Source organism: Eublepharis macularius, chromosome 6 (assembly GCF_028583425.1).
Source record: "Eublepharis macularius isolate TG4126 chromosome 6, MPM_Emac_v1.0, whole genome shotgun sequence".
NCBI lineage: Eukaryota > Metazoa > Chordata > Lepidosauria > Squamata > Eublepharidae > Eublepharis > Eublepharis macularius.
The window spans coordinates 8777002-8803841 of record NC_072795.1 but is presented as its reverse complement, the minus strand read 5'-3'; the positions used below and the strand labels follow the sequence as shown (position 1 = coordinate 8803841).

At 44.6% G+C, this 26840-nt stretch overlaps 1 protein-coding gene across 1 annotated transcript in view; it reads right to left on the bottom strand.

Annotated features, from left to right (window-relative positions):
* Nucleotides 1-6129: 6129 nt before the first annotated feature.
* Nucleotides 6130-26840, bottom strand: part of LOC129332788 (cytochrome P450 2J4-like) — a 36865-nt gene continuing 16154 nt past the window's right edge. The window contains exons 2-9 of the mRNA XM_054984039.1: nucleotides 26211-26373; nucleotides 23969-24118; nucleotides 20284-20444; nucleotides 13569-13745; nucleotides 10397-10538; nucleotides 9551-9738; nucleotides 7879-8020; nucleotides 6130-6779 (exon numbers count right to left, since the gene is read on the bottom strand). Coding sequence (XP_054840014.1) covers nucleotides 6589-6779; nucleotides 7879-8020; nucleotides 9551-9738; nucleotides 10397-10538; nucleotides 13569-13745; nucleotides 20284-20444; nucleotides 23969-24118; nucleotides 26211-26373 — 1314 coding nt within the window. The 3' untranslated portion in view covers nucleotides 6130-6588. The remainder of the gene's footprint in view (nucleotides 6780-7878; nucleotides 8021-9550; nucleotides 9739-10396; nucleotides 10539-13568; nucleotides 13746-20283; nucleotides 20445-23968; nucleotides 24119-26210; nucleotides 26374-26840) is intronic.

Sequence of the window (26840 nt, the reverse complement as noted above, 5' to 3'; positions counted from 1 at the left end):
GGCCTTTTAATGACCTGTGTGTGTAGTGTTTTATGTGCCGCCAAGTCACCTCTGACCTACGGTGGCCCTATGAATGAAAGACCCATCCACTGCCAAGTTGGGGGCCAGTGTCCCAAATAGGAGCCAGGAGTCACTGCAGCTGCCTGGTATTTTATGGCATGATTTGGTGTTTGATCAGCTGCTGTAGAGCAGCCAGTGGCAGCCAAAGGCAGGGAGGAGCAGGTAAGCCGGGACTGACAACTTGCCAGATCCAGAAGGAGTCAGATGGGGGGAAGGAGTAGGCAGTGACAATGGTGAAAGCTGCTGGGAAGTTACTTCCGCCCAGCTGTGGGAGACTCCTATTCCTTGGGGAGGACAGGTGATATCCAGTGGCATGGCTGGTCCTTTAAAACTGAGGACAGCAAGGCCAACGAGGGGATCCACCTATTCTGTCTTGATGGAGAAGAAGGGAGGCAGGAGAGAGAGGAGAAGGAGACCCCCCTCCCCTCTCCCATCCAAGATCAAAGGAGGCTAGCCAGAATGACATCAGGTTGGCAGGAGGATGGGTCTGGTGCCACCCCTCCTACAGTGAATCCCATTTGACTTTGCAACTTACATGCCAATCTCTTATGGTTACGAGCAGCAGGACTCTAATCTGGGGAACTGGGTTTGATTCCCCACTCCTCCGCTTGAAGCCAGCTGGGTGACTTCACAGCTCTTTCACAGCCCCACCCACCTCACAGGATGATTGTCATGAGGATAACAACACACTTTGTAAGCCGCTCTGAGAGGGCGTTAAATTGTCCTGAAGGGTGGTATATAGATCAAATGTTGTTGTTGTTGTTAAGTTATGTTAACTCAGCTGCACAGTAAGAACCAGATATAGGCATCCAGTGCTAATTATCTTGATCTCGGTCACTCTGGGATTTAGGCTAATCTTAGCACCATGTAGATAAAACAGTGAGACGATGTGTGAGGGAGGGGGGGAAATGACTTCATAACTTCAAAACCATCAGCCTTGGTATTATTCTGGACTGCCTAAGTTAAGGATGGAAGGAAATCTACATTTAAGACCATTTCTTCCATATAAAGAGGCATTGTAATAGCCTAGTAATATTAAAAACATCGCAAGCAATTAGGTATGAATTATTATTTAAACAGCTCTCGTTTTAATGGTGGGGGAAATTAAGCTTAATTTTATTTTATTGGAAATCAACAGGTTTTTTTTTTTAAAGGTACCCTGCAGAATTGCGGGGATGGGCTTCAAGGAGCATTCAAAAAGTAGCCCTCCTCCTTAGCACCCCCCTTGTTTGCCCCCCAGTGGTGGTAGCTTGCTCCCTCAGCCACCCCCACCACCACCTTGCTTGTCTGCAGCAGTTTCTTCTACGTTTACAGCCTACCTCCTCATTCTTGGTTCTGGGGCAGTTACCCTACTGGCTGCCCATCCACAAGCACAGTGCCTCCAAGCTCCCCTCCTCCCCAACCTCCTTAATTGTCTCCTTTGGCAAGACAAGAACCGCCACTGGGCCCAGTGGCAGTAAGAGAAGGACCAGAGCCTGGGCCTGGGGTAGATTCTGGGCACTGTCGCCGCTGGACCCAGCATAGGACCCTGCCTCCTTCATCTCCAGACTCATTGAGGAGGTAAGCAGGAGGTGGCTGGGGGTGGGATGAGAAACCAAGTTCCTCCCACTCCTGACTGTTGCTGCCACATCCACCACAGACCCTCTCAGCCTCCATCACCAATGGAGGAAGCGGTAAGTTTAGTTTGGGGGCATTTAAACCCCAAGGTGATTTTTTCAGATTCTCAGATATTTCAACAACCCTTGGGAGTTCTGAGGGTTGTAGAAGCATTGGGTTTGCAATCAGGCAGTTCCAATTCTCAGGTAAGTATTTAAGTATCTACTTTGGGGGAACACTTGGCTATTAGATATATGATTTCATTTTTTGTTTCAGAGGATGGCAAAAAATAATAATGAAATTTATTAGGATGGAGAAAAGGCTTCCAATTAAATCTATTGTTATTCATTATCAAGTATTTGACAAGTAATTATGATTTTAAAACATTATTTCAAAGATATATGAAATATTACATTATTATTATTTTGCTTTACAACAAACACTGCATCACAATTTTATATAATACATTCCATTGTATCCACAATAACTCAAAAAAGAACTCATCCACTACTAAACACATTCTAGTATCCAGGGCTCACTTTGAGGGGGAATGTGCAGGAATGCAGTTCTGGTAATTCTCCAAAGAGGTCACATGTCAGGTGGCCTCGCCCACCTGATTTTCGGCCATTTGGGGCCTGTTGCAGCCTGGATTGGGTCCAAAATGGCCAGGATTGGGGCTAAAATGGCCTGGATCAGGTCAGTGCCGGGTGGAGGAACCCTCCCCTGCCTGGCACTGATCCGGTCCTGGCTGTTTCAGTCCCGATCTGGGCCCAAACGGGCACAAAATGGCCACTTTCAGCCATTTGGGGCCCATTTCTGCTGCGATCGGGCCCAAAATAGCCAGGATCGGGCCCAAAACAGCCAGGACTGGAGCTGTAAAGGGGTGTGGCATATGCAAATCAGTTGTGCTAATGGCACGCTTCCGGTGATGTCAAAGGATGTAGCTTATGCTAATAAGCTATGCTAATGAGTTATGCTAATGTGTTCCTCCAGCTCTTTTTCTACGAAATGACCCCTGCTAGTATCCTTTCCACATCACAATATATGTTATGATAATTCTAGTATTTGCCAAACGGAGACTAGATGTCTACAAATTTTGAAAGTGACCATAATTTCCATGTCCATATATATTTATAGATTGTAACCTTGTTCATAGTCCACATATAATAGACTTTGTTCAACCATTTCCTCAAAGATGAAATTACTTGTTTCCAGTTTTGAGCTAAAGTCATCTTAGCCACCATAACCAACTGTGATGTTTTCTCTGATGTCTTCCATTTCTAGGTGGTAGTTCACCTAAAAGTCTTTGATGTTATATTAAAAATATATTTCAAAATACTGTCTATTTCTTTATGAACCTGTTCCAGAATTTTTGTACCAATGTAGAAGACCTCTATAATGAAAATATCCCCGCACTTCCAACTTAACTCTGAGTCAGAATGCTTTATTGCTTCAGCACAGCCATAGCAAATAACAAGAAAAATACAATAATATTAGTACTAAATTACTACATCATAGAATTTAAACAAAAGTTAACAAACCTCCATCTAAAACTCTAAATCTATAAAATCCATAGCAGCATAAAATATAATATAATAAATCTTACTAATAAAAACTTATTAGTAATGCCTTTAAATAAATAAAACTTACTTCAATAGTCTTAACTGTATTTTGTTTATCCATGTTACAAACATTGCCACTTGCATTGTAATCCATTTATCCTTATCTGCCAACACAATTTAACTCTGATTCACCTGAAGTTTAGGCTAATCTCACTGATATCAAATGCCATCTATAACACTTTTTCAGTTTTCTCTGATCTCTGTGTGAAACAATACTCTAGCTGTCTTCTGGAGTGCTTTTTTCTATGACTTCATTTTTTTTTAAAAAAAAATTATTTTCAAATTTTGTAACAACCAAACATAAACCCCAGCATCTTTTATAATATGTCAAAGGACAATGACAGTATATATCAACAGGACAACCTTTTGATCAGGAACAACGTAAGCAGCATCAGTAGTGCAACAGGTAATATAACAAATATAACAGCTTCTTAAACCTTAAAATCTAAAGATTAGATAGTATATTGCAAATTACTGCATTAGATAGTTGTGACTGGTCTGAATCGGAAGTTTGGGTTATCAATTGATCATAAATGACCAGCAATCTTCTCCATTAGAAAAAAAAAAACCACAATCTATTGTACCACATCGTAATTGGTGGCAGACATGGCTTGTTCCAATAAGAAACCAATACTGACTTGGCTGCTGCTAGGAAGAAAAATATTAATTCTTTCCTAATAGAGGGAACAGAAGTGTCTTCCCAAAGACCTAGCAAAACTGTCTCCGGTTGTGGAGGGAACCTGTATCCTGTAATTTTGAATATATGAATAAAGATTTTTTCCCAAAATGTTTGTATGATGGGACAGGACCACCAGCAATGAAAATAGCCTCCATTTGAGCTACATCCCTTCTAGCAAAGGGGATTGTAACTCTGATTAATCATGTGTAGTTGAGTTGGGGACCTATACCATCTGGACATTATTTTAAAATTGAGAGTCCGATTATTGATAGATCTAGTGTTTAGGGTTCTGGTTTTCCAGATTGTGTTCCATTGGACGTCTGATATTTTTCAGCCACATGTCTTTTCCCAGTAGATCTGATATTTCAGAGGGGTCTCTCCCCCTCTTTCATTAATGATTTGGTAGAGCTTGGAATTGAGGCCTTTATGCTGTATGCATTTTCGATCCAAGATTAACTCAAAATCTGGTTTTGAAAGCCCCTCTGACTTCCTCACTTTCTGACAGATGTTTGATTTGCAGATATTGGAACCAGGGGAACCTGGTCTGAGAGTCTTCCTCCGATTTTGACTTTTCTAAGAGCTGTCCTTTTTTGATCACATCGGTTAATTTAGATTTATGAGCTTCCCTCCATAAATCATAGCTTTGGGGATGTAATGCTGGTTGAAACCAACTTTGCTCAAGGAAGGAAGCTAAAGGTGATAAATTGAGTGCTAGCTACTTCCTCTCCTTGTCCTATACTTTTATTGTAGCCAAGCTCATCTCATTACTAATGCTGGGGACTGGATGTTCTGTAGGGCTGTTCCAAATTACACCTGAGAGGTGCCACGGGTCATAATCCTCCCTGAGCCTGCTTGCGGGGAGGGCGGAATATAAATATGATAAAATAAATAAATAAAATAAAATCTTTCAATGTCAACCCACTGAATTTGCTCATAATGACTTGTCAGCGAAAGCAGATTGGCCAAGTATAAAGATAAGTAATAGTTACGTAAAATCGGAATCGCCAGTCCTCCTCTTTTTATGTTCCTACTCATGGTTTGCAAATTAACCCTGGGTTTTTTATAATCCCAAATGAAGCTGTTTAAGTTAGTTTGCCACCTTCCAAGTTCCCTGTCTGTCAAGAGAACTGGGAGCATTCTAAAGTAAAATAGATAAAGAGGGAGGGCGAATGATTTGATCAGGTTAATTTTTTCATTCCGATTCAAATTTAATTTTTGGCATTCCCGGAGGATGGAACTAATTTTCCTATTCAATTCTTTATCATTGTGTTCTTTCAGATCCTCCAAGCAAACAGGGATACTAATTCCCAGATATTTCTACTCAGTCTTTATCCAAGTGTATGGTGTTACTTCACATAAGACCTTAGCTTGTACTGGAGGGATGACTATGGGGGAAAGCTCAGATTTAGTAAAATTGATTTTGAAACCAGATACTTGACTAAACTCTGATAAGGAATGTTCCAAGACTGGAAGCAATTTAGTTGGATTGGTGACATAAATTGCCATATCATCAGCAAACAAACTGAGCTTATATTCCTGTTTGTTGATGAGAACTCCTGTAATCTCTCTATTGTTTCTATTTGATTCAGCTAGTGGCTCAATCGACATGGCAAAAAGCAAAGGAGACAGAGGACAGCCCTGGTGTGTACCCCTTGTTAGCCTGAACTCTTCTGATATTGAGCCATTTGCCACAATTTGAGCCTTAGGTGATGCATTAAGTGTCCTGATGGTTTGAAGAAAATATGGGCCAAATCCTATGCATGGCTTTGTCAGTGTAAAGTCTTCTTCCTGTTGCAAAAGAGGATGTGGGTGGAAGCAAACAGTTAATAAAGCACTTGGTTACTTTAAATGTGACACCATTGTTAAGTTAATTGACCCAACAGAGGTCTAAGTATGTGCATTTCCATATCACTTCAAATAAAAATCAACCAAAGCAACACAAAATGGCAGCTTTCGCCCACCTCCGTTTTCCTAAACTTTGCAAATTTCATCAGCACTCTGTTACTTTCTTTCCTCCTTTGACTTATCAGAATCATAGACGCACTGACATGAAAGTCCTTCTCAGCGTGTACATTTGCTTTTTTAACACAATCATTTTCAGAATCAGACCTGTCGCATCAAAAAGCATAGAGAATGGACAACGAGCTGATAAAGGTTACTTGCCACAGAGTTTATTCAGTGAACGCATTTTGTCCTTCAAGGACACATAGATATAATAAGAAACGTTTAGTTTGTACAAGGCAATCATTCTTTATTGAGCTTTTCTGCAGAATCAGCAAACTATATTGCATATATTAGGTGATAATAAGCAAACAGTGAACAACAACATAGATCGGTATTTCTTCTCTGAATAGCTCTCATCAAATGAAGAAACTAAAGGACAGAATGAATGGGCTTCACAAGGATCAGCAGAATGTTAGGGTCCCAGGTATCCCAAGAGGGGAGCTCTGACTTTCAAAAGCTTATATCCTGAAAAATGTGCTGGTCTCTAAGATACCACTGGACCAAAATCCGGCTGTTCCACTGCAGACCAACACGGCTACCTACCTGAAGCAGAATGTTAGATGATCTTTCAATGAAATAGGATGGAATGGAGAGTAATAAATAAGCTTCTCTAAATATGTTTGTGCCTTATGATCCACTACTGCGGGGAACAGCACAGATCTTAAAAGGCTGGGAAGGGATGACCAATCGTACTACAGGGTCTTCACTGATTTTTTTCACTCCTTCTGGTGGCTGAAAGGTGAATGTCCTCAACAGGTTGGTGAAGAAGATGAAGAGCTCGATTTTTGCCAGCTGCTCCCCAAGACATGCCCGGCCCCCTGCAGAGAAAATATGGAAATCATCAGCAAGTGAGTTATAATCTACTCTACCTACTCTCCATTGAATATTTCCCTAACAACTAATTTAGACTTAGATTGATGTTCATAATCACTCCATTGACACCCCAGCAATTACCAGGCTCAATTCAAGGTATTGGCTATCACATTCAAATCCCTTCACAGCCTTCAAATCTGAGAGGTCTCTCCCTATGCTCCACCATGGCAGGGGCACTCATCTAAACAAAGCCTTCTGCAAGAGCCAGTTTGATGCGAGAGCCCATTTGGTGTAGCGGTTAAAATTGGTGGGACTCTAATCTGGATAACTAGGTTTGATTTCCCCACTCCTTTGCCTGAAGCCAGCTAGGTGATCACAGCTCACAGTCACAGCTCTGCCAGAGCTCTCTCAGCCCCACCCACCTCACAGGGTGATTGTTGTAGGGATAGTAATAACATACTTTGTAAACCGCTCTGAGTGGGTGTTAAGTTGTCCTGAAGGGTGGTATATAAATTAAATGTCATCATTATTGTTGTTATTATTATCACTCTGCAAATGGGCAAAATCAACGACTGTCCAAACATTCTCTATTGTGCATTCTCTATTGTGTTCTCCATCTTGTAGAACAGACTACCTGAAGAGGTTAGAGGACTTCCGCACTCCTGGCCTTCCGCAAACCATGCAAAACTGAATTATTCAGGAGGGCTTTTTTACACAAGTTGGAGGGTTATATTGTAAGGCAATGGATCAGAGAGGCATTGGTAAAGAGATAGGGACTGTAGATTATACCAATGTAGACTGTCTGTTGCTGTCTGTATGTTTCTGGTGGATCGTTTCTGCCCTCTTTAATATGCCGCGTTTAATTTATTATGCTTTCTTTCAGCATTGTTTCAGCTCTATGTTGGATTTCTGCTTGCTTTCAAATCTCTGCACATTTTGCAGTTCATACCCTGTTGTGATGTTCATTGACAGTCCCATTGAGTCACAGTTTTCCAGAACCCTTTTAGATTGCTGGGTTGGCACATCACTAGAAACTGACTGGGGACAGCGCCACCAATAGGTAGGTGGGTGGGTAGGTAGGTAGGTAGGTAGAACTTCATTTACCTGCTCCAAATGCAAGGAATTCTTCTTTCTCCACAAACTTGCCCTCCTTGTCCAAAAAATTATTTGGATTGAACTCTTGAGGAGTTTCCCAGTGCTTCGGTTCAAGAAGAACAGAGCGGAAATCTGGAAAAACTGTTGCCCCCTGAAAGGAAGAAACTGTTGGATTAGTATGTATCCAGAGCATCATTTTTCCCCCTCATTAGCTGGTACTAATGTTTTATACATATAATATATAATGATGCTAAACTGCAGAATGTGTATTTAAAAAAACATCTGTCCAGTGTGCAGAGAGACATATATTACCTCAGAAACCCCTAGTTTTGCACAAAAATCTAAAATGTAAAAAATAAATGGTGGGTTAAAATTCATCCAAAACAGAATGACAACTGACATTTCGCAAAGTCTCATGAGATCACACCATCAGTACTATGGGGTGTGGGCCTAGGCAACTCCTACAGGTAGAGTTGCCAGGAGGTTTCCCCCCAAAAACACAGATCCCGGGGAGACGGGGCCACCAGTACTCACTTCTGGACCTGGTGCAATGACATCACTTTCTGATGTCATCGTACCAGGCCACAGCCCCCAAGTTTCTCACTGGCAGTGCCGCATAGCCAGGGGCCAGTGGTGGGCAGCCAGCCTGGTTAGCCCAGTCCTTGTGGGGATGTGGCCCTCTATGGGGAGCAGAGAGGTAGGGCACTGTGGGCCTGGCCTGCAAGTGGTGCTGGTCCCCTGATTAAGTCCCTCTTATTCCACGGCAACAAGCCCTGCTTGCTGTGCTGCTTGCTGTGCTGCTCCCTCACCTTCATTGCTTTCCCCTTCCTCCTCTCCCCTCCCCTCCACATGTCTGGTATTTTCAGTCCCTTTCCCACTGGCCTTTCCAAGGCCACTGCTTGGCCACTGGCCCTTCAAAGGCCTTTCCAGCTTTTGAAGGAATCTTGGCTGCTGCTGCTGTCTTGGAGCAGCTGCCAGTCAGGGAAGCTGTTGCAGCTGGTTCTAAATATTCTAAATTGCACTTTCCTTGCATTCTTGCAGGTCCACCATGGGACCTGGAGATGAGAAAGCACTGCAAGTTCTGGGCTGGGAACTTAGATCTCAAGCATATATGGGGGATCCCCCACGGCTGTTGTTTTCCTGGGCCAAAACAACCCCATGGAAACACTTTTTATCCCACTGGAAAACCTTGAATGCACTGAATGCTGTATGTAAGTTTCCCCACCAGGGCAAAGAAGAGCTCCCCAGGATCATTTCAAGTGAGGAAAATGCCACAGGTGGAGCTTAAGCCCCCTCTCCCTATGTGTTGTGCTTGTCGTTGTAGTCAACCAGAATACACACTGGTCATCAGGACCTACAGTGGACTTGGGGAGGATACGTACTGTAAGGCTCTCAAACAGAGAGAGTCAACAACGCGCCCTGGTCCCAGGAATCGAGCGTGATGATCAGGAGTTACGCAGCCACCAGGCTAAATGCTGGCACTGCACAACTGCAAACCTCTTTTGTACTTATATATGAAAATCTTCAAAATGATTAAAAGAGAGGCTCTGTTTGACAAAAACTGTGCCTTATTGAACAAGGTTGGTCTGAATGTCAACTGAAATATTAGCAATTTTATCAGTCAAGTGCTATTATGTGGTGCTTAATTTACGTATGATACAGGAGAGGAATCTTCTATTACCTTAGGGATGAGAAACCCCATAATGTTCACATCCTTTGCACATTGGTGGGGGATCCCAAACAATAAGATATATTTGAAACGCAGGATCTCGTGAATCACAGCCCTGGTGTAGGGCAGTTTCTTCCAGTCCTGGTAGGAGAATGACCGAGAGGAACCCCAAACGTCATCTATCTCCTTCTGGACTTTTCCTAAGGGGAATAAAATTAAAGATTTACTTTGGACACTGCACTAAGTAAACGTTGAAAAAGATGGATTATAAATAAAATTATTCCATGTCATTCCTTTAAAGAAGTCGGAACGTCAGCTGAGTTGCAAGAACTGAGGAAAGGAGCCCAAAGGTGATAATTAAATTTGACAGACACCTAGGAGAGTTAACTAGGGGACGGGAGTGGCATTTTGCAAGAAAAATCCACCAAATTTTCAAGGCACCTACTCCTAACAGTCCTCTAAAGTCCCCCAAGTTTCAGAGAGATTGGACCTTGGGGAGCCATTTTATGCCCCCCCCCCAAATAAGGTGCTCCCAGCCACTCCATTTGTTTCTATTTTAGGGAAACAATGACTCCCATTGCAGAAACACATGGATCATGGCCTCCCCAGGGTCCAATCTCCCTGAAACTTGCAGGGTCTTTGGAGGACTTGAGCATTCACCTAGGCGGTTTGACTAGGGCTGGAGCATGTGTGTGCATGTGGCATCTCCAGACGTTCTCATTTTAGAGTCACATTAGATATGTGTGTGACTGTGTCAGCAATCTAGTATGCAATCCATTGCATTAGAAAAAGCCAAAGTTAGCATCTTCTCTGTAAATAGCAAAGGGGCTTTGTTTACATCGCACAACAGTCTCTCACCTTGGATATCTGGATGATTCGCCATGAGGACTAGTGCCCAGAGAAGCGTGCTGGTGACTGTTTCTGTTCCGGCACCAAATAAGTCAAAAATGCACTGGGACAGGTTCTCTTCATTGTAGGAGGAGTTGGGATCTTTCTTGCTCTGTTATCGATAATGGGAAAAGTAAAATATTGAATGCTAAGCATTTTGCCATTCATATCTCAAAGCACTTTTCAAAGTTCCCGAAAACTGTAAATACTGAAAATACTGGAGACTGAACAATCTGAACAATGAAATAGATCTCAACTCTCTTTGCAGCCACAAATCTAGAATTGTATGTGATGGACCAAAGAAACAGAAGTTAAGATGAAACTAATTAAGGAGTTTGTGACTTGGGTATTCCTCTTGGTTAATATGGTATAACTATCCTATCTCTACCCAAAGACACATTTGCCAGATCTGGAATGTTGAAACTATCACCTTGGCAACTTTACACACAATCTTTTATTATCCCTATGTGTTCTCCAAATTCCAGATACACTTTAGGCCAGAAATTCTTCCTCTGTGTCTCAGCATGCATGCATGCAGACACACCCATACACGCTTGAGCGCACACATGCATGCACACGCAAACACACACAAAGCTAATCATCTGTGCTGACAACTGCCTTGGTTCTTTGTGATGATTCATCATTACCATTTTGTCCCATTTTGAAATGTTTCTGAAATGGTTACAGTTGACACAGGAGTAGCTTTAAGTGACTATAGGAGCATTTTTTGCAGTAAATCCGCAAACTGTGTGTTTTAAACGACGTCTCATTGAACGAGCCAGGGTGGTATAGTGTTTAAAATATCTGACTAGAACCTGGAAAATCACAGCTTTAAATCTCCATTCTGACTTCAAAGGATGACCTTGGGCCAGTCACACCCACTCAGAATTACTTCTGCCCCCCCATGCTTTTCAACATCTGTGTAAAGCCATTGGGAGAAGTCATCCAGAGATTCGGGCTGAGTTGCCATCAAAATGCATATGACAAAGCAATTTTTCTTTTGCTTCATCTTTCTTTTCTTATGAAGTGATTTTGCTTTTAGGTCCTTTTTCTTTTCAAGGACCAAGGCAGTCCAAGTCTACACAGGCCTGGCCTGAAGTTACATATCCCAACATGTTGTAGAAATGAAATTCCCCCTGCCTTCTCCTGGTTCGCAGGATCCTGAGTGTTTAAATGGTGAGGACACCATGTCTCCAAACTAGACATGGGCATGAACAAGAAAAAAAAAGAGCATGCTGTTCATTGTTAGTTGCCGCCATCGAACATGAACAAATGAGCAGAAGCGTACTTTTCCCGTTAACTAACATGTTCGTTGTTCATCGTTCGTCAGGGCCAGAACGGACCCCTTCAAACTTAGAGAGCCCATATTTACAAGGAGTGTTCAACAGGCTCTCCTCCAGCCATCACCCAAGTTTGGTCAAGATTGCAACACAGATCTTGGAGTTATACATTCCCAAATCTGATGCCCCCAGGAAACTCCCATTCAATAAAATTGGAGCCATCAGCTGACTTTGGCCCCATTTACAAGTGGAGGACTCCCATGGTGGGCTGCCTCCCCTCTAGAAGGTGGGGGTTGGGCTGCTCATCAGCGGCCCCCCATTGCCCATCCACCAGGCCTCCCAGAGGCTACTTTCCAGAAAGAAGTAAGGGGGGGCGTGTGGGCGGCAGCCAGGCCTGGGGGGCTCAGGGAGGCGGTGGTGGGAGTGCAGACAGAGTTCAGGCAGTCCCTGCCTCCTTTGCCAAGGGAATTGATTGAAGGTGCCTGACTGTCTGGCTTCCTGAACAGCGTACAAATGCACAAACAAGGCTTACAACGACCACTTGTTCACTTAAAATGTCACCGCATGAATAGTTTGCTCATAAACAGCCGATCGCGCTGTTCGTAGTCTTTTTCCATTCGTAATGCTGTTCGCGCCCACCTCTACTCCAAATTCATGGTTCATCTAGGGTTGCCAGCTCTGTCTTGGGAAATTCCTGGGGTGGAGCCTGGGGAGGGCAGAGCTTGTGGAGGAGGGAATTCAACCAGGATATGATTCCATACAGCCTGACCTCCAAAATTGCCATTTCCTCCAGAAGAAGTGATATCTCTAATTTGGACATCACCTGGAATTCTGGGGAAATTACAGGTCGGCAGGAATTCTGGGGAAATCACAGGTTGGCAACCCTTGGCTTGGCTCAATGGAAACCAGATATTATGAAAAAGTGTGCTTTGTTTTTGAATGCATGTTCTTAAAATATTTAAATTATCCCTCCACAAAGCTTCTTCCAGCATTTTACTCATGCAACTGCAGGGGGGTTTGGGGCCAAGTTGCAAAGCCAATGCAAGTTCTACTTGTGACGATATTGCTGTGCTAGCTAACAAAAGAGGGAGAGACAAGTTGCATGTGGCCAATCACGTCACTTTCTGTGTAAAGACCTAATGGAGGGGGCCTGGTTCATCGTAACTGCAACCAGCCTCCCCTCCAATAATATGACAGATTACAGAGAGGTTGAGGAGTCAATATTTCTAATTTCATTACTTTCTTTCTCTGTTTACATCATTTATACCCCCTCTTTCTCTCCAGTGGGGACCAAAGTGATTGACATTATTCTCCTTGCCTGCATTTATCTTCACAACAACCCTGTGAGGTGGGCTAGACTGAGAGTGTGTGACTGGTCCGAGTTCACCCATCAAGCTTTCATGGCAGTGTGGGGATTCGAACCTGGGTCTCCCAGATCCTAGTCCAACACTCCAACCAATATACCACACTAGTTCTCGAAATTAACCCCTGAGTGGCATTCTCCTTTTCCTCCCCACATAAATGAACGTGATGGAGAAACAATGTGTTGCCAGGAAAAGCATGTGAACTGTGCTCACAAATTATAGCCCATCCTTCACAGTCAGTGCTACATATTCAATATACTTCAGGAATATTCATCCACCCAGCTTCTTTAACCATTTTTTTAAAAAAAATATTTAGTATTACATTTTTATCACACTCTCATAAAAACCCCGAACCATGTACATGGTTCCCTCTCATTTTATTCTCACAACAGCCATACAAAGTCAATTAGGCTGGGAGGGAGAAAATGCCCCAAGATCATCTATGGGCATGTGATGCAATGCTGGCTCAGAAGAGCTGAACACAAAGCCAGTACTTACTTTCTCTATCTGAAGTAGGTAGTAATCAATGAAATCCTGGGGCTCATACACAGCCTGATGTGTCTTATGCTTTTCTATCTCCTTCCTTGCAACAGAGAGTACAAAATCACGGGAGGCAAATACCTTCTTGTGAGGCCCTGGGAGATGTTTCATGAGCCAGGGGAGAGTGTCATACAGCTACAAGAAGGAAAAAAGCAAAGTCATGTGACTGCCATAAGGAGGTTCTGCAATATCCTACTACATAATTCCCTTAACGAGTTTCGGATGACTGACCCCAGTTCCCAGAGGGCAGGCACGAGTGCGCCCCTAGCGGGGATAAGGTGGAGTCTCCCGGCTGCACTCTATGCAGGGCCCGACCTGGAGCTAAAGAGGCCGGAACAGCCGCTTCCAGGACCGGGTGCATGAGGCTTCCTGGTGCTGCTCTGCCCCCTTGGTCAGTGGCTGCAGCCAGAGCCAAATCCGGGTGCCCTCTCAGTGGCTCCTGGCGGAGGCGGCTCAGCTCTTTCCCACATAGAGGGAGCAGCCAGCTCAGGGGCTCAAAGGCATGCTGAGAAGTGCCCCGAGGCAGCCCCTGAACTTGCCGGCAACACTTCCAGGGAGAAGGCAGGAGATGCTGCCGCCACTGTGTCCCAGCGGCTGGCCAGGCAGGCAGGCAGGTAGGTGCCCGACTCGCTCTGCTGCCTCTTGGCTGCTCAAGCAAATTCAACAGAGGTACCTTCACTACTGCACAAGATTACAACGAGTCAACTACATGTGAAGGGGAAAAGACTAATTAACAAATGCTATACACTAATTAATACCATACATTTTAGAAAAAGTCAACAATTGTAATTTACTCAATGAAAAAATAGGATGAAAAGTAAACATCAATAAATCAATTAGCAAACAGTAATCAGTTGGCCAAACAGCAAACAGTGCAAACTAAAGTCGCTGTCATGTATAAACGTATTAGTCCATGTAAATTGATATAATCCATAGGGCACAATCCCCAAGTAAGTCTCTAGGGTAAGTACTCAGATGATTCTTGAATAACTGTTTATGTTCTTTTCACAGGTGGTTATAGAGAGTCCAGACGCCCACCAAGAGCATAGCCCATCCCAGCTGGTATTAGGAGCTGAGCAGGTGGAATTCCCCCTCCCACCTTAACACAGCTGTTATTAGGGGCAGAGCAGGTGGCAATGCCACCCCTGACCTTAAACCAGCTGGGCTGAGTATGGGCAGGAAAACAGACACAAACCTAACTTGAGTCTGAAGTGTACCAAAGCCATCTAGGGAACAAGGGAGAAAACGTAGTCCAGGACACTGAGTCCAAGGATCAGAGCCGGGAGAGAGCAGATAGAGCAGAGAGCTGGGTCGCAGTAGAGCCAGGTGGGTCTTTGCACAGGTGCTTCTGCAAGGAGGGAAAGGGTGTCCTGGCTTAAAAGCGATCACCTCCAAAGCAGTGCTGCATCCTGCTAGCACTCAAGGTCACTACGCCGCTGTTTCAGTGCCGGAAGCCTCACACTTTGCCTCCTTTCCTGTACAACGAGAAGCTGCTGCACCCTACGCTGCTTATCAGGTTCAGCGGAGCTGGGTGGGGATGTTGCCCTGGTCTCAGCTGCTGGTGCAGGTAAGGGAACAGCTTCTGTCTCTGATTCTGCCAAGGATTCCTCCACCTGCTCTGGCAAGGGTTCCTGCTGTTCCACTCCCTACTGGCCCGCCACATGCCTGACTCCTGAGGAGCTTGGAAAACTCTGTCCCCTGTCGTCCTCCATGAAGTCTTCATCCTCTGAGGAATCAGAGCCCATGACACCAGCTGGGGTCAGAAGCAGAGCAGGTGGTTTTGCCCACCCACTGTCTTAATCCGGCAAGTATTAAAAGTGGAGCAGGTGGCAATACCTGCCCCCCTTCACCCAGCCGTAGTCTGGCGCAGAACAGGAAGCAATGCCCATCCCCTTTACCCGACATGGATTAGGCACGGAGCAGGTAGCAAAGCCCACTACCCCTTCATATGGCCGAGATCAGGCAGATCAAGTGTGGAGCAGATGGCAATGCCCAACCTCCTCCTTCACCAGCTGGAATCAGTGACAGAGGAGTAGCAAATGCTGGACAGCCTGCCTGCCCATCCTTCCCTTTCTAGAGCCCGTTGTATTTTTCCCCACAATGGGCTTTACTGCTAGTCTTACTATATAATTGAGTAAACGTATTTCAGACAACTCATTTTATACTCTGGTGCACCACCAGAGGGCGCTGGCATGGAGGGGAGCCTAGGCTTCCCTCCAGGAAACATGCCATGGTGGGAAGCCCAGGCCAGGAGCAGGATGGGAAAATCAGTACATTTTACATGCTACTAATCCCTTCAGGACATACATTGTACAGTACTTCCGTTTTATAGATGATCTGTACTTTATTTATAAGGATATAGGAAATGTGGAAGAGTTTTGTTTATGGATTAACAGCAGAGATCCCAATGTGAAATTTACGTGGCAACATAGTGAATCTGAAATAAATTTTTTAGATGTTGTCACTTATAAGAATGAGAGAAACTGCACTGGGATCAAGACCTACCATAAAGAAACAGATCGGAATTCTTATCTGGATTTCAAATCCTTCCATCCGCGACATTTACGGGCAAATATACCCGACAGCCAATTGTTAAGGATTAAAAGGAACTCTTCCTCTATGTGGGACTTTGAGAGGGATGGTACTAATTTGTGCAAACAATTTAGAAGAAGGAACTATCCACAAGAAGTGATCCAGACTGCTTGGCAGAGAGCAAGAGTAGTGGAAAGAGAATCCCTATTTGAAGGACATAGAGACCTGCAGGAAAATAGAATTATATGGGGATTAGATTTTACCCCAAGGGCGAATCAAATTAAAAAGATCATCTTTCAACATTGGAAACTTGTGGAAATTATAAAAGGCTGTGAATTGAAACCTAGAAATGGCTTCCGCAGAACACAGAATTTGAAAAATAATTTGATTAGGGCTGACATATGGGACACTAGCGGAGGGCACAATTTACCATCTGGAAATTATAAATGTGCCCACTGCCAAATTTGTAAACTGTTCCAGGAAGGAAAAGAGTTTAGGTTTGGTGAGAATAAATGTGTTATCAGACATTTTGCGAATTGTCAAACAAAGGGGGTTGTTTATGTTTTGGAATGCCCATGCACACTGCTATACGTAGGTTGCACGTTAAGACCCATTAAGGTACGCATTTTAGAACACATATCACGTATACGTAACAACATCCAGGAGGCACCCCTGACTCAGCATTTTAGGGAGCAGGGACATGCAGAAAATGACTTTAAGGTGACGGTTGTGGAGGTTATGCATAGGAAAGATCGTGAATCTACACAAACAGCACTACTTCAAAGAGAAGTATTTTGGATTTTCAGATTGGGATCAGTTAAACCAAAAGGGCTGAATAATGAATTGTCTTTGAGTTGCTATTTGTAACAGGGTGGAGGAAACCGGATGGCTGTAATGTGACAGTATATCTTTAAGAGACAGATGAAGTTTGTTTATTTAAGGGAACCGCGTGAAGAAACACCGCCGCCTTGTCCGGGATGAGTGATCTAATTGCTTAGGGAAGTTCCCCATAAGGGTTTTGTGAGTATAAATGTACCTTAAAGAAAATATTTTTAAAAATTTTTATTAGATCCATATGATAGGAAAACTGACAGGACTTATGTTCTATTTAGGAAATAGACTCCTGAAGAAGCAAGCGCGAAATCTGCTTGCAGCCGGCCACAGATTGAGGGTTATGCAGGAGGGAGGTTGACTGCTGCTTTTACAACTTACCTCATTAGTGCAGAGGAGTTAGCCGTGTTAGTCTGTGGTAGCAAAATCAAAAAGAGTCCAGTAGCACCTTTAAGACTAACCAATTTTATTGTAGCATAAGCTTTTGAGAATCAAGTTCTCTTCGTCAGATGCCTGATACCCAGGGCCGGCGCCAGAGTTTTTAGTGCCTGCGGCAGTGTGCCTTGCGCCTCTGCGCGGCGTGATGACATCTCATGGCTTCTGCGCTCGGCCGGGGCGGAGGAGTGCGCAGTGGAGCTGAGGTGGCTGGCTGCAGCAGTAGCTGCAGCCAGCCAGGCAGCCCCGTGCCGCCTCTGCCACATGCCCCAGCCAAGCGCAGAAGCTGCGAGCCGGGGCTGGAGAGGCGCGCGGAGGCTGCTCCATGCGCCACCCCAGCAGCAGCTCACGGTTTCTGTGCCCAGCTGGGGTGGAGGAGCGCGCAGCGGAGCTGGCGTGGGCTGGCTACAGCTGCTGCTGCAGCCATCCAGCCAGCTCCGTGCCGCCGCCGCCGCACGCCCCAGCTGGGCGCAGAAGCCGCGAGCCGCTACTTGAGCGGCGCACAGAGGCTGTGCCCGGCTGGCGTGTGTGGCGGCAGCGGTGGCAGCAAGGGGCTGGCTGGCTGGCTGCAGCAGTAGCTGAAGGCAGCCCAGTCACTCCAGCTTCGCTGCGCGCGCCTCCACCCCCAACACCCCCTCCAGCGCCCCTCCCGTGCACACGCGCCCGAGGCCACCGCCTACCTGGCCTCCATGGGCGCGCCGGCCCTGCTGATACCAGTCTCTGTATCAGGCATCTGACGAAGAGAACTTGATTCTCGAAAGCTTATGCTACAATAAAATTGGTTAGTCTTAAAGGTGCTACTGGACTCTTTTTGATTTTACCTCATTAGTGTTATACAGGAGATGGTGACACAGAAATGAGATTTACTGCTGCCTTTACAACTCACTCCACGAGTGTTATGCAGGAGTGAGGTTGACTGCTGGTCCTATGCTTCACCTCACGGCAGGAAAGCCTTTCTATTTTATATTTATGAATGTATGAGAACGAAGTTTTGGAAAGAAAGTGAACAGACCTTGATTTTCACCCGGAAGTTGTGGACTATTTGGAGAATGCTCATATATGAAATATTGTCTTGCATGGACTGGTATGGACATTTGTGAATGGATATTTATGAATCTGTTATATTGTTGGAATATTTATGAATGATTAGCACTTTGCACTTTCAATTGCACCTATAAATTAATTTGTTGTATTATAAATTGCATGAAATTGATTATTTTGTTCCTTGTGGGATTTACCTCCCTCCTTTTTGCATTATAGTTCATTACAGGAACAACCTATTTCTCTGTAGGAGCAGGATGGGAGCAGGTGGTAATGCCTGACTCCTGGCTTCAACAAGCTGACATTAGGAGCGGAGCAGGTGGCAATGCCCACCACCCAACCCAGCTGATATTAGGAGTGGAGCACGTGGCAATGGCCTCTCCTGCCTTAATCCTGCTGGTATTAGTGGCAGAGAAGGTGGCAATGCTCACCCGTCGCCATCACCCACTTCGGATCATGATTGCATGGCAATGTCTACCTCGTGCCTTCACCTGGCTGGGATCAGGCACGGAGCAGGAGGCAATGCCTTTCTTCCCCTCACCCAGCTGGGATAAGGAGCAGAGCAGGTGGCAATGCCCGCCCTGTCTTCACCCTGCTGGAGTCAGGAGCCAAACATGTAGCAATGCCTGCCCCCCCTTCAAACTGCCAGAATAAGGAGCTGAGCAGGAGGCAATGTCTGTTCCTCCCTTGACCCAGCTGGGATCAGGCTTGGAGAAGGTGGCAATGCCTGCCCCCCTTCACTCAGCCATAGTCAGGTGCAGAACAGGAGCCAATGCCTCCACCTTTACCCGGCATTATCAGGCATGGAGCAGGTATCAAAGCCCACCATCCCTTCACATGATCAAGACCAGGAAGGTCAGGTGTGGAGCAGATGACAGTGCCCACCCCCCTCCTTCATCAGCTGGAATCAGTGACGGAGGAGGAGTGAATGCCTGCTTGCCCAACCTCCTCTTTGTATTTTTTTCCCGCAACGGGCTTTGTTGCTAGTTTTTAGATATTTGGAAACCTTTTATCAATACCTATGTATAGATTTCCTAATAGTACTGTTGTATCCTGCACTGGGTTTTTTTCTCTCCCTGTTGGCTTCTTAATTTTTTTTTTCTGTTTTGCACTAATAAAATAATAAAAAATTAAGAAAAGAAAAAAAGAACAGACTATAAATAAATACTTTATTTTTTAAAAGTCTTCTGGGCATAGCAGCATGGTTGCTACGGACACTGGCACAGTCACGGCTCACAGAGCGCCCCTCTGGGGCTTTTGCTTGCCCCCCAGCCTCTGACAAATCCCTTTAGGGAATGGACTAGGAATACTGTAAGTGGACCAGGGGCTAGCCACCTCTGCAAGAGCAGTCCTCAGGGGCACTGGAAATAACATTCCACCATTGTAGGTGTACCCTGACTCATTTGTTCCTGCTTGCCTGCCATATTGTATTTGTTCAATGAATGTCATAGCTGTGGATTATTTGATTAGCACTGTGTAATCTGCCTTGGGTCTCATACATACATACATACACACATAAAAAGAATATTAAATTAAATGGTGTTTTCATCATTAGAACGGAACCAAACTTGTATGTCTCATGTGATTTAAAACTTCCTGTATGTACACAGAAATGGATGAGAGGAATCCCTCATAACTTCTCCACAAAATATCTGATGTCTCCTTGTCAGTCACCATCATCTACCTACCCCCCCCCCTTCACATGCCTCCCACTCTAAATTCAAGGGCATAGAAATGTATGTCCTGTCCAGATAAGAAAAGAAATTTGGTTAAATGTTAGTGTCTGTGAGTATATTGTACTGATGAATGCTTTGGAGAAAAAAAAGCAACTCACTAAATGAAAGAAGGTCATGGTAAAGTGTACGATATCCTGGAAGGCATCTCTCAACTTGATGAATTCTTCGTCTTCGAGAGAAAATCGATGACCAAAAGTCAGAGAACAGATCACATTGGTGATGGAATTAATGATGGGTGATGAAGGGTCAAGAGCCTGCCCTGAAAAATGAAATGTTCATAATAATAATATTTCTACCTCTCTGGTTAATTCTGAGAGTAGGATTTCACCATGGAGTGATCCCTGAGAAAGTGAGGCCTCTGAAATCTCTTACCATTTAATTTTACATTAGAAAACAAGTAAAGAACATACTTATTAGTATTCCAAAAATGTAGAAAATATAAAACTTAAATTCTACCAGTCTCAGCAGTTGTAATAAGTGTTATATTATAAGGAAGCTATCAGAGCAATCCTAATTAGGTCTACTCAGTATTCTACTCAAGTCTTTTTAGCAGAGATTTCTCCAAGGAAAGCATTCTTACATTTGCTTCTATCAGTGCAGGGAGGCCTGACGTGGTACTGGGAATAACTTCATGGACACCCAAAAATTTCCACTGTAGTCACTCATGCTGTTAGGCAAGCAAAATTAATTAGTCCAGCTTTCTTACTAAGACTCAAGGCAGATTACACCATATAAGTCAGTACAGTCAATATCAAAGACATTTCAATAAATTTGTGTGATGGACAGGGCCGGCCAATAAGAATCAAAATTGGCATGGATGGGGTTCAGACATGACACAGGCAGAATGCTGGACCAATGGCAGCTGGAACAGTTGGTGTCCGTTGGAACACAGTGAGAGTGGGGCCAATGCTGGGCCAATGATCGTTGGTGTCCATTGGAGAGTGAGCGAGATGACTTTTGAGGCTGGTGAGAGAAGGCAGTTGATAGCTGGGCTGGGCTGGGCTGGGCTGGCAAAGTGGCCAGTCAGCCTGAGTGCCAGGCCAGCTTCCTGTGGCTGTGTGGTGCCACCAAGGAGTGGCAGCCAGAAGTAGGGAGAGGTGTTGACATGATGACTGACATCATCATGCTGCTCTAGGAGCACGTGCATGCTGTGCATATAAAAGGTAAGTCTCCCCTGCCCAATTGTCCCCAGGGTCCGGTATTAAATTGGACCCGATCTGGCAAGCCTATTTAGGGGGAGGTGAGCAAATGCTGAGGTCTTGGTGGGCTGGTGGCCTTGTATGGAACAGCAGGCAGGAGTAAGTAGGGTAGTTTCATGGCAGTAGGGTGGGGTAGCATCTGTCTGACTTGTCTCTTGAGCTGCTATTGCAACTGAAGAAAAGGTAGCAGCAGCAACCAAGGCATCTGCATGGTGGTAACCCATGTACACATAACCCTGTGGCCTCCAAGGACAGGGTCTGGAGCATCTGTTCCAGATGCCACATAGCCAAGTGTCAGGTTCTGGCAGTTAGATCCCAATAGTACTTCACTGCAAACACTCCCGTGTAAGAGTTAAAGTTTTTATATTAGAGATCCTTCACTATCAGTGCACACAGACAACAGTATTGGCAGAAGTGACGTGGGTAGGGATGGTTAGGTTAGTTATAGGGAAATTCCCGCCTTTAGGATAGGGACGGTTAGGATTCTGGCACAAAGGAGCCAGGGGGAGGGGGAGGAGGTGACAAGACAGGAGAAGAGGAGATAAAGTAAGAAGTTATTTCGTTCCCAGACCTCAGCTGGTATTCAAGGCTATTCTCTAGTCTCTAGTCAGCTCCAAAATCGAAAGTGGACACCTGCGAGATAAGCAAAGCAGCTACGAGTCTAACCGCAAGTAGGCATTGTACACACTCTCATAGAATCAGTACAGAATACAGAATACACTCAATATACTCTCAGAGGTTCAGTACAGTATGCAAAACACATTCATGGCAGATAGGTTTGTAGGCATATCTGACATAGCGTTTGGCATGCGGAAAGTGCCAGGTTCAACCACAAGGGTTTTCAGTTAAAAAGATAAGGTAGTAGGTGATGTGAAAGATCTCTACCTAAAACTATGGAGAGATGCTGTAAGTCTGAGCAGACAATATTGAACTTGATGGACCAATGATCTGATTCAGTATAAGGCAGTTTTAAGTGTTCGTGCATACTGGTTTTTCCAAGATTAGCCACTGTGAATTACAGTAGCAAATTTGCAATGTAAGACACACTGTTCTTGTATAAAATCATTTACATGTTATACTTTAAGCAAAGAAAAAGCCATTCTACATGAGGATAATGTAACATGAAAACAGTTTATACTATTTGAGCATGGAGCAAAAGTCACTAGGTGTGTATGGGGGAAGGGGAGATAGGAATTTCCTGCATTGTGCAGGGGGTTGGACTAGATGACCCTGGAGGTCCCTTCCAACCCTATGATTCTCTGATTCTGTCAAACATCTCTGATATCTACCTGTTCCTTCCTTTTTTCTGTATGTTTTGTCATTTTAGATTATACACCTGAGGTCTGGGTTTATCTCTCTTAAATGATTGGAGCCTCTTTAGGAAACAACTGCCTGAAAAGAGGGGGAGACATGGATGGAAGGAAGAAAGGATGCTTGCAAAACATCCCATTTGGCATTCCAGAAGAATGATAGAGTCAGTAGCGTAACAAAAACAACACACTTTTTTGAAACAAACTATTTGGAACACCTTGAAAATGCAATGTTAGAATTCCTTGTGCTCCAAGGGAATCCTAATATATAAAAGGCTAAGCGTATTCAAGACAACTCACGTCCTATCCTGGTGTGCCTCGAGAGGGCGCTGCTGTGGAGGGAAGCCCAGGAGAGGCAGCCAGACCTCCAGAAAACATGCTGTGGCAGGAAGTCCTGGTCAAAATCAGGCACTGAGCAAGTGGCAATGCCCGCCCCCTCCTTCATCCAGCTGGGATCCAGAGCAGAACAGCCGGCAATGCCTGCCCCTGCCTTCACCCAGCTGGGATCAGAAGAGAGGAGGCAATGTCCACACAATGCCTTCACCCAGCTGGGATCAGGAGCGGAGCAGGTGGCAATGCCTATCCATTGCTTTCATCCAGCTGTGATCAGGAGTGGAGCAGGTGGCAATCACCATGACCTGCCTTCACCCAGTTGGGATCATAAACAGAGCAGGAGGCAATGCCTTCACCCAGCTGAGATGAGTTATAGAGCAGGTGGCAATGCCCACCTGCCCTTCAAACAGCTGGGATGAGGAGGGGAGCAGCTGGCAATGCCTGCCCCCCTGCATTCAGCCAGCTGGGATCAGGAGTGAAGAGGGTGGCAATACCCAGCTCACCTTCACCCAGCTGGGATCAGGCACAAAGCAGGGGGTAATGCCCACCCTCCACCTTCACCCAGGTAGGATCAGGAGTGGAGTAGGTGGCAATGCCCACTCCCCACCATCACTCAACTGGAATCAGGAGTGGAAAATATGGAAATGCCCATCCCCTCTCCATCCAGCCAGGATCAGGAGCAGAGCAGGTGGCAATGCCCACCCCTCTTCACTCAGCCGGGATCAGGAACAGAGGAGGTGGCCATGCCCGCTCGCCCCTGCCTTCATCTGGCTGAGATCAGTAATGGAGGAGGAAGGAATGCCCACCTCCCCACCCTCTCCTTCTAGAGCCCATTGTATTTTATCCCACAATGAGCTTTGTTGCTAGTTTAAAAATAAAGAGAATCCATAGAGTTCTGCATATTGGAACAAATATCAGAGTAATCTCCTTGTAATGCATACCCTTTGCACGTGCAAAAGTCTCAACAAGCTGGTGGGCCTCCTCTTCTATTTTGTGCTCTATGCCTTTCTTCCCCAGTCCCAGCTTCCGCAGGGTAAGTATTGCAAACTTCCTCTGTTGCTTCCAGATGTGACCGTTTGAAAATCCAATACCTGAAGATAGTGAAAAATTATAACAACAATCAATATAAACATGTTTCAGGTTACTGGCCCAAAAGTGCAAAATGCAGTGCCTTTGAACTACTGAACATTCCAGAATTACTGATTCTTTAAGAAGTACAATATTGATCAAGAATTGTTCACTGTCTTGTAGTGTTACATCTATGAAACAGGTCCTCTCTGTATGCTTACAAACATTCAAGGGCACCATTTACTTCCAGTTTTAACTACTAAGAAATGTAGGACTTGTTCATAAAATAGTTCTAAAAAGTGAGTCTGTCATATTGCATGAGAGGTATAAAAGAGACCACTGCAGACATACCTGTGATTAATGGCCATATCATGGCATCATATATGACAGTTTTTGCATGCAAATGTATTACACGTGGATATCTCCCCTAAAGGCTTAAAGTAAAAGTGTATACCACACGAGTAAGGTTTGGACAGTTTACATGGAGAAACAATGCACAATGTAAATTGGCTTTCAATTCCAATGTAGGGCCAAGCTACACATGACGAATGACACTTGAACGGCAAGTGTATTTCTCCCTGTTCACTTGCCCTCCACTCAATCCACTTGCCATTCAAGTGTCATTCGTCATGTGTAGCTTGGCCTGTAGTTACTTTGACACAGCTGACTCAGGCTAGGTATAAGGTCCTTCACCAACCTTGAACTGAGGGGTTTTTAGACAGGCCTGGTTCCAGCTCTGCCTGCCCTCAGAAACAGCCAATGAGAACAGGTGGAATGCTGGGCCAGTGGCAATTGGAGTCAGTTGAAAAGAGTTAGTGTGGTGGAGGTTTTCAGAGCTGCTAAGAGAAGGCAGCAGAGATATTGCTGGCTGTTAGAAACCTGTTCTGATACACTGAAATATTCCCTGTTTAAACACAGTATATTTAGGAGTTTTAAAATCATTCACTCCCATGTTCTATGTTGCAAATAAAATTTATTCTTGTTTTTGTTTTAACTCTGGTTGGCTTGAAGTTGTTTTCTGAGGGGAAATAAAAACACACACACACATACAAATGTCAGATGTTCTGGTTAACACAAACAGGCCAAAATTAAAATAAATGGTGGCAACACATTAGGCAAAGTTAACTATGAGTTCCCTGTTCCCAATAGTCCTGAGCAGTTGCTGGGAAAGGGGAAGTAAATGTAGGGAATGAGCTGCATGCCTGGTGGAGCCTCTGAGAGAGGAAATAGGGGACCCGGTAAATATTTGGGTCAGGGTTCTCTGCCTAGAAAATAGAGGTTAAACGCATGGTTTTTAACTGACTGTGAAGCCCCTAAACCTGTATTAGGGAAGTTTACAATGAAAGGTGATATGTCAAGGTTGTAACAGCAGGAAGAGATTTTATCTTGGTTTTAACTGAGAAATTTTAAATTGCTTTGTAAGCTGCCTTGAGCTGTGTGAAAAGGCAGAGTATAAATGCTTAAATAAATAGACAGACAGACAGACAGACAGACAGATAGATAGCCAGTGGGAATGTTGTTACTGTTATTCTGAGGTCCTTCACTGGCTACTGATTAATTTCCGGGACCAGTTCATTATAGTAGTGTGTATGTGGAGTACTGGTTGGACAGTGATCTGAGGGCCAAGCTACAAGTGACGAATGACACTTGAATGGCAAGTGGATTGAGTGGAGGGCAAGTGAACAGGGAGAAATACACTTGCCGTTCAAGTGTCATTTGTCACTTGTAGCTTGGCCCTCAGAGATCCCGAACTGTACTCTGCTATGGAGGCTTGCTGGGTAATGTTGGGCCAGTTGTACACTCTTATCTTCACCTACTTCACAGTGGGCCAAGCTACACATGACGAATGACACTTGAACGGCAAGTGGACTGAGTGGAGGGCAAGTGAACAGGGAGAAATACACTTGCTGTTCAAGTGTCATTCGTCATGTGTAGCTTGGCCCAGAGTTGTTGTGAGGCTAAAATGAAGGAGGGGAGAATGATGGTGCAGGCCACTTCAAGTTCCATTGAGGAGAAAAGCGGGGAGGTGAGAACAACGGTGTTTTGTGTGACACTCCTTGAAGATTTCTCGGGAAGGAAAACAAAGAAAACCTTTTCCTCTTCACGAGAACTTACCTTTTTCATTTCCTAAGGTTTTAAAGAAAGGAGTCACTGGTCGCTCATCAAAATATTCCGAATGTTTGACCATAATTTCTTTCACTGCTTCAAATCCAGAAAATACCACCACAAGCAGAGGCCCCACCCATATGGTGTAAATGTTTCCATACTTCTTGGCCAGCTGCCGTTTGGACCGAAAAGGAGAAGAGAAGCATTATCTTCAAGCAGATAAGATGATTCCAAATAGATATGTTAACCTCATCCTTCCTCAGCTCCTCGGCTGTCCGGTGAAGCTCTTCTCTCTGCCTATTCTCCCTCCCAGTTGTCTTCCTTCACATCTCCCTCCACTCCTTGCTTCTTGGACATTTCCTTTCTAGCTCCCTGTTGCATTCCCTGTGATATACAGTACTGCCACTTTAAATGTAGGGATTGATTTGGTTTAGTTACTTACTTGAACATTTAAATAACTATACCGATTTCAACATATAAGGTAAACTAAACCAGGAAAGAAAATGAAGATGCATTAACAAACATTGGCATATCTAGCACAGAAGAATGCAAGACTTGCAGCAAGGGTTGCCAGGTCCCCTTGTTCTCCCTGCAGGAGAGAAAGGACCTGGTACTCCCCTTGTTCATTGCCTAACTGTT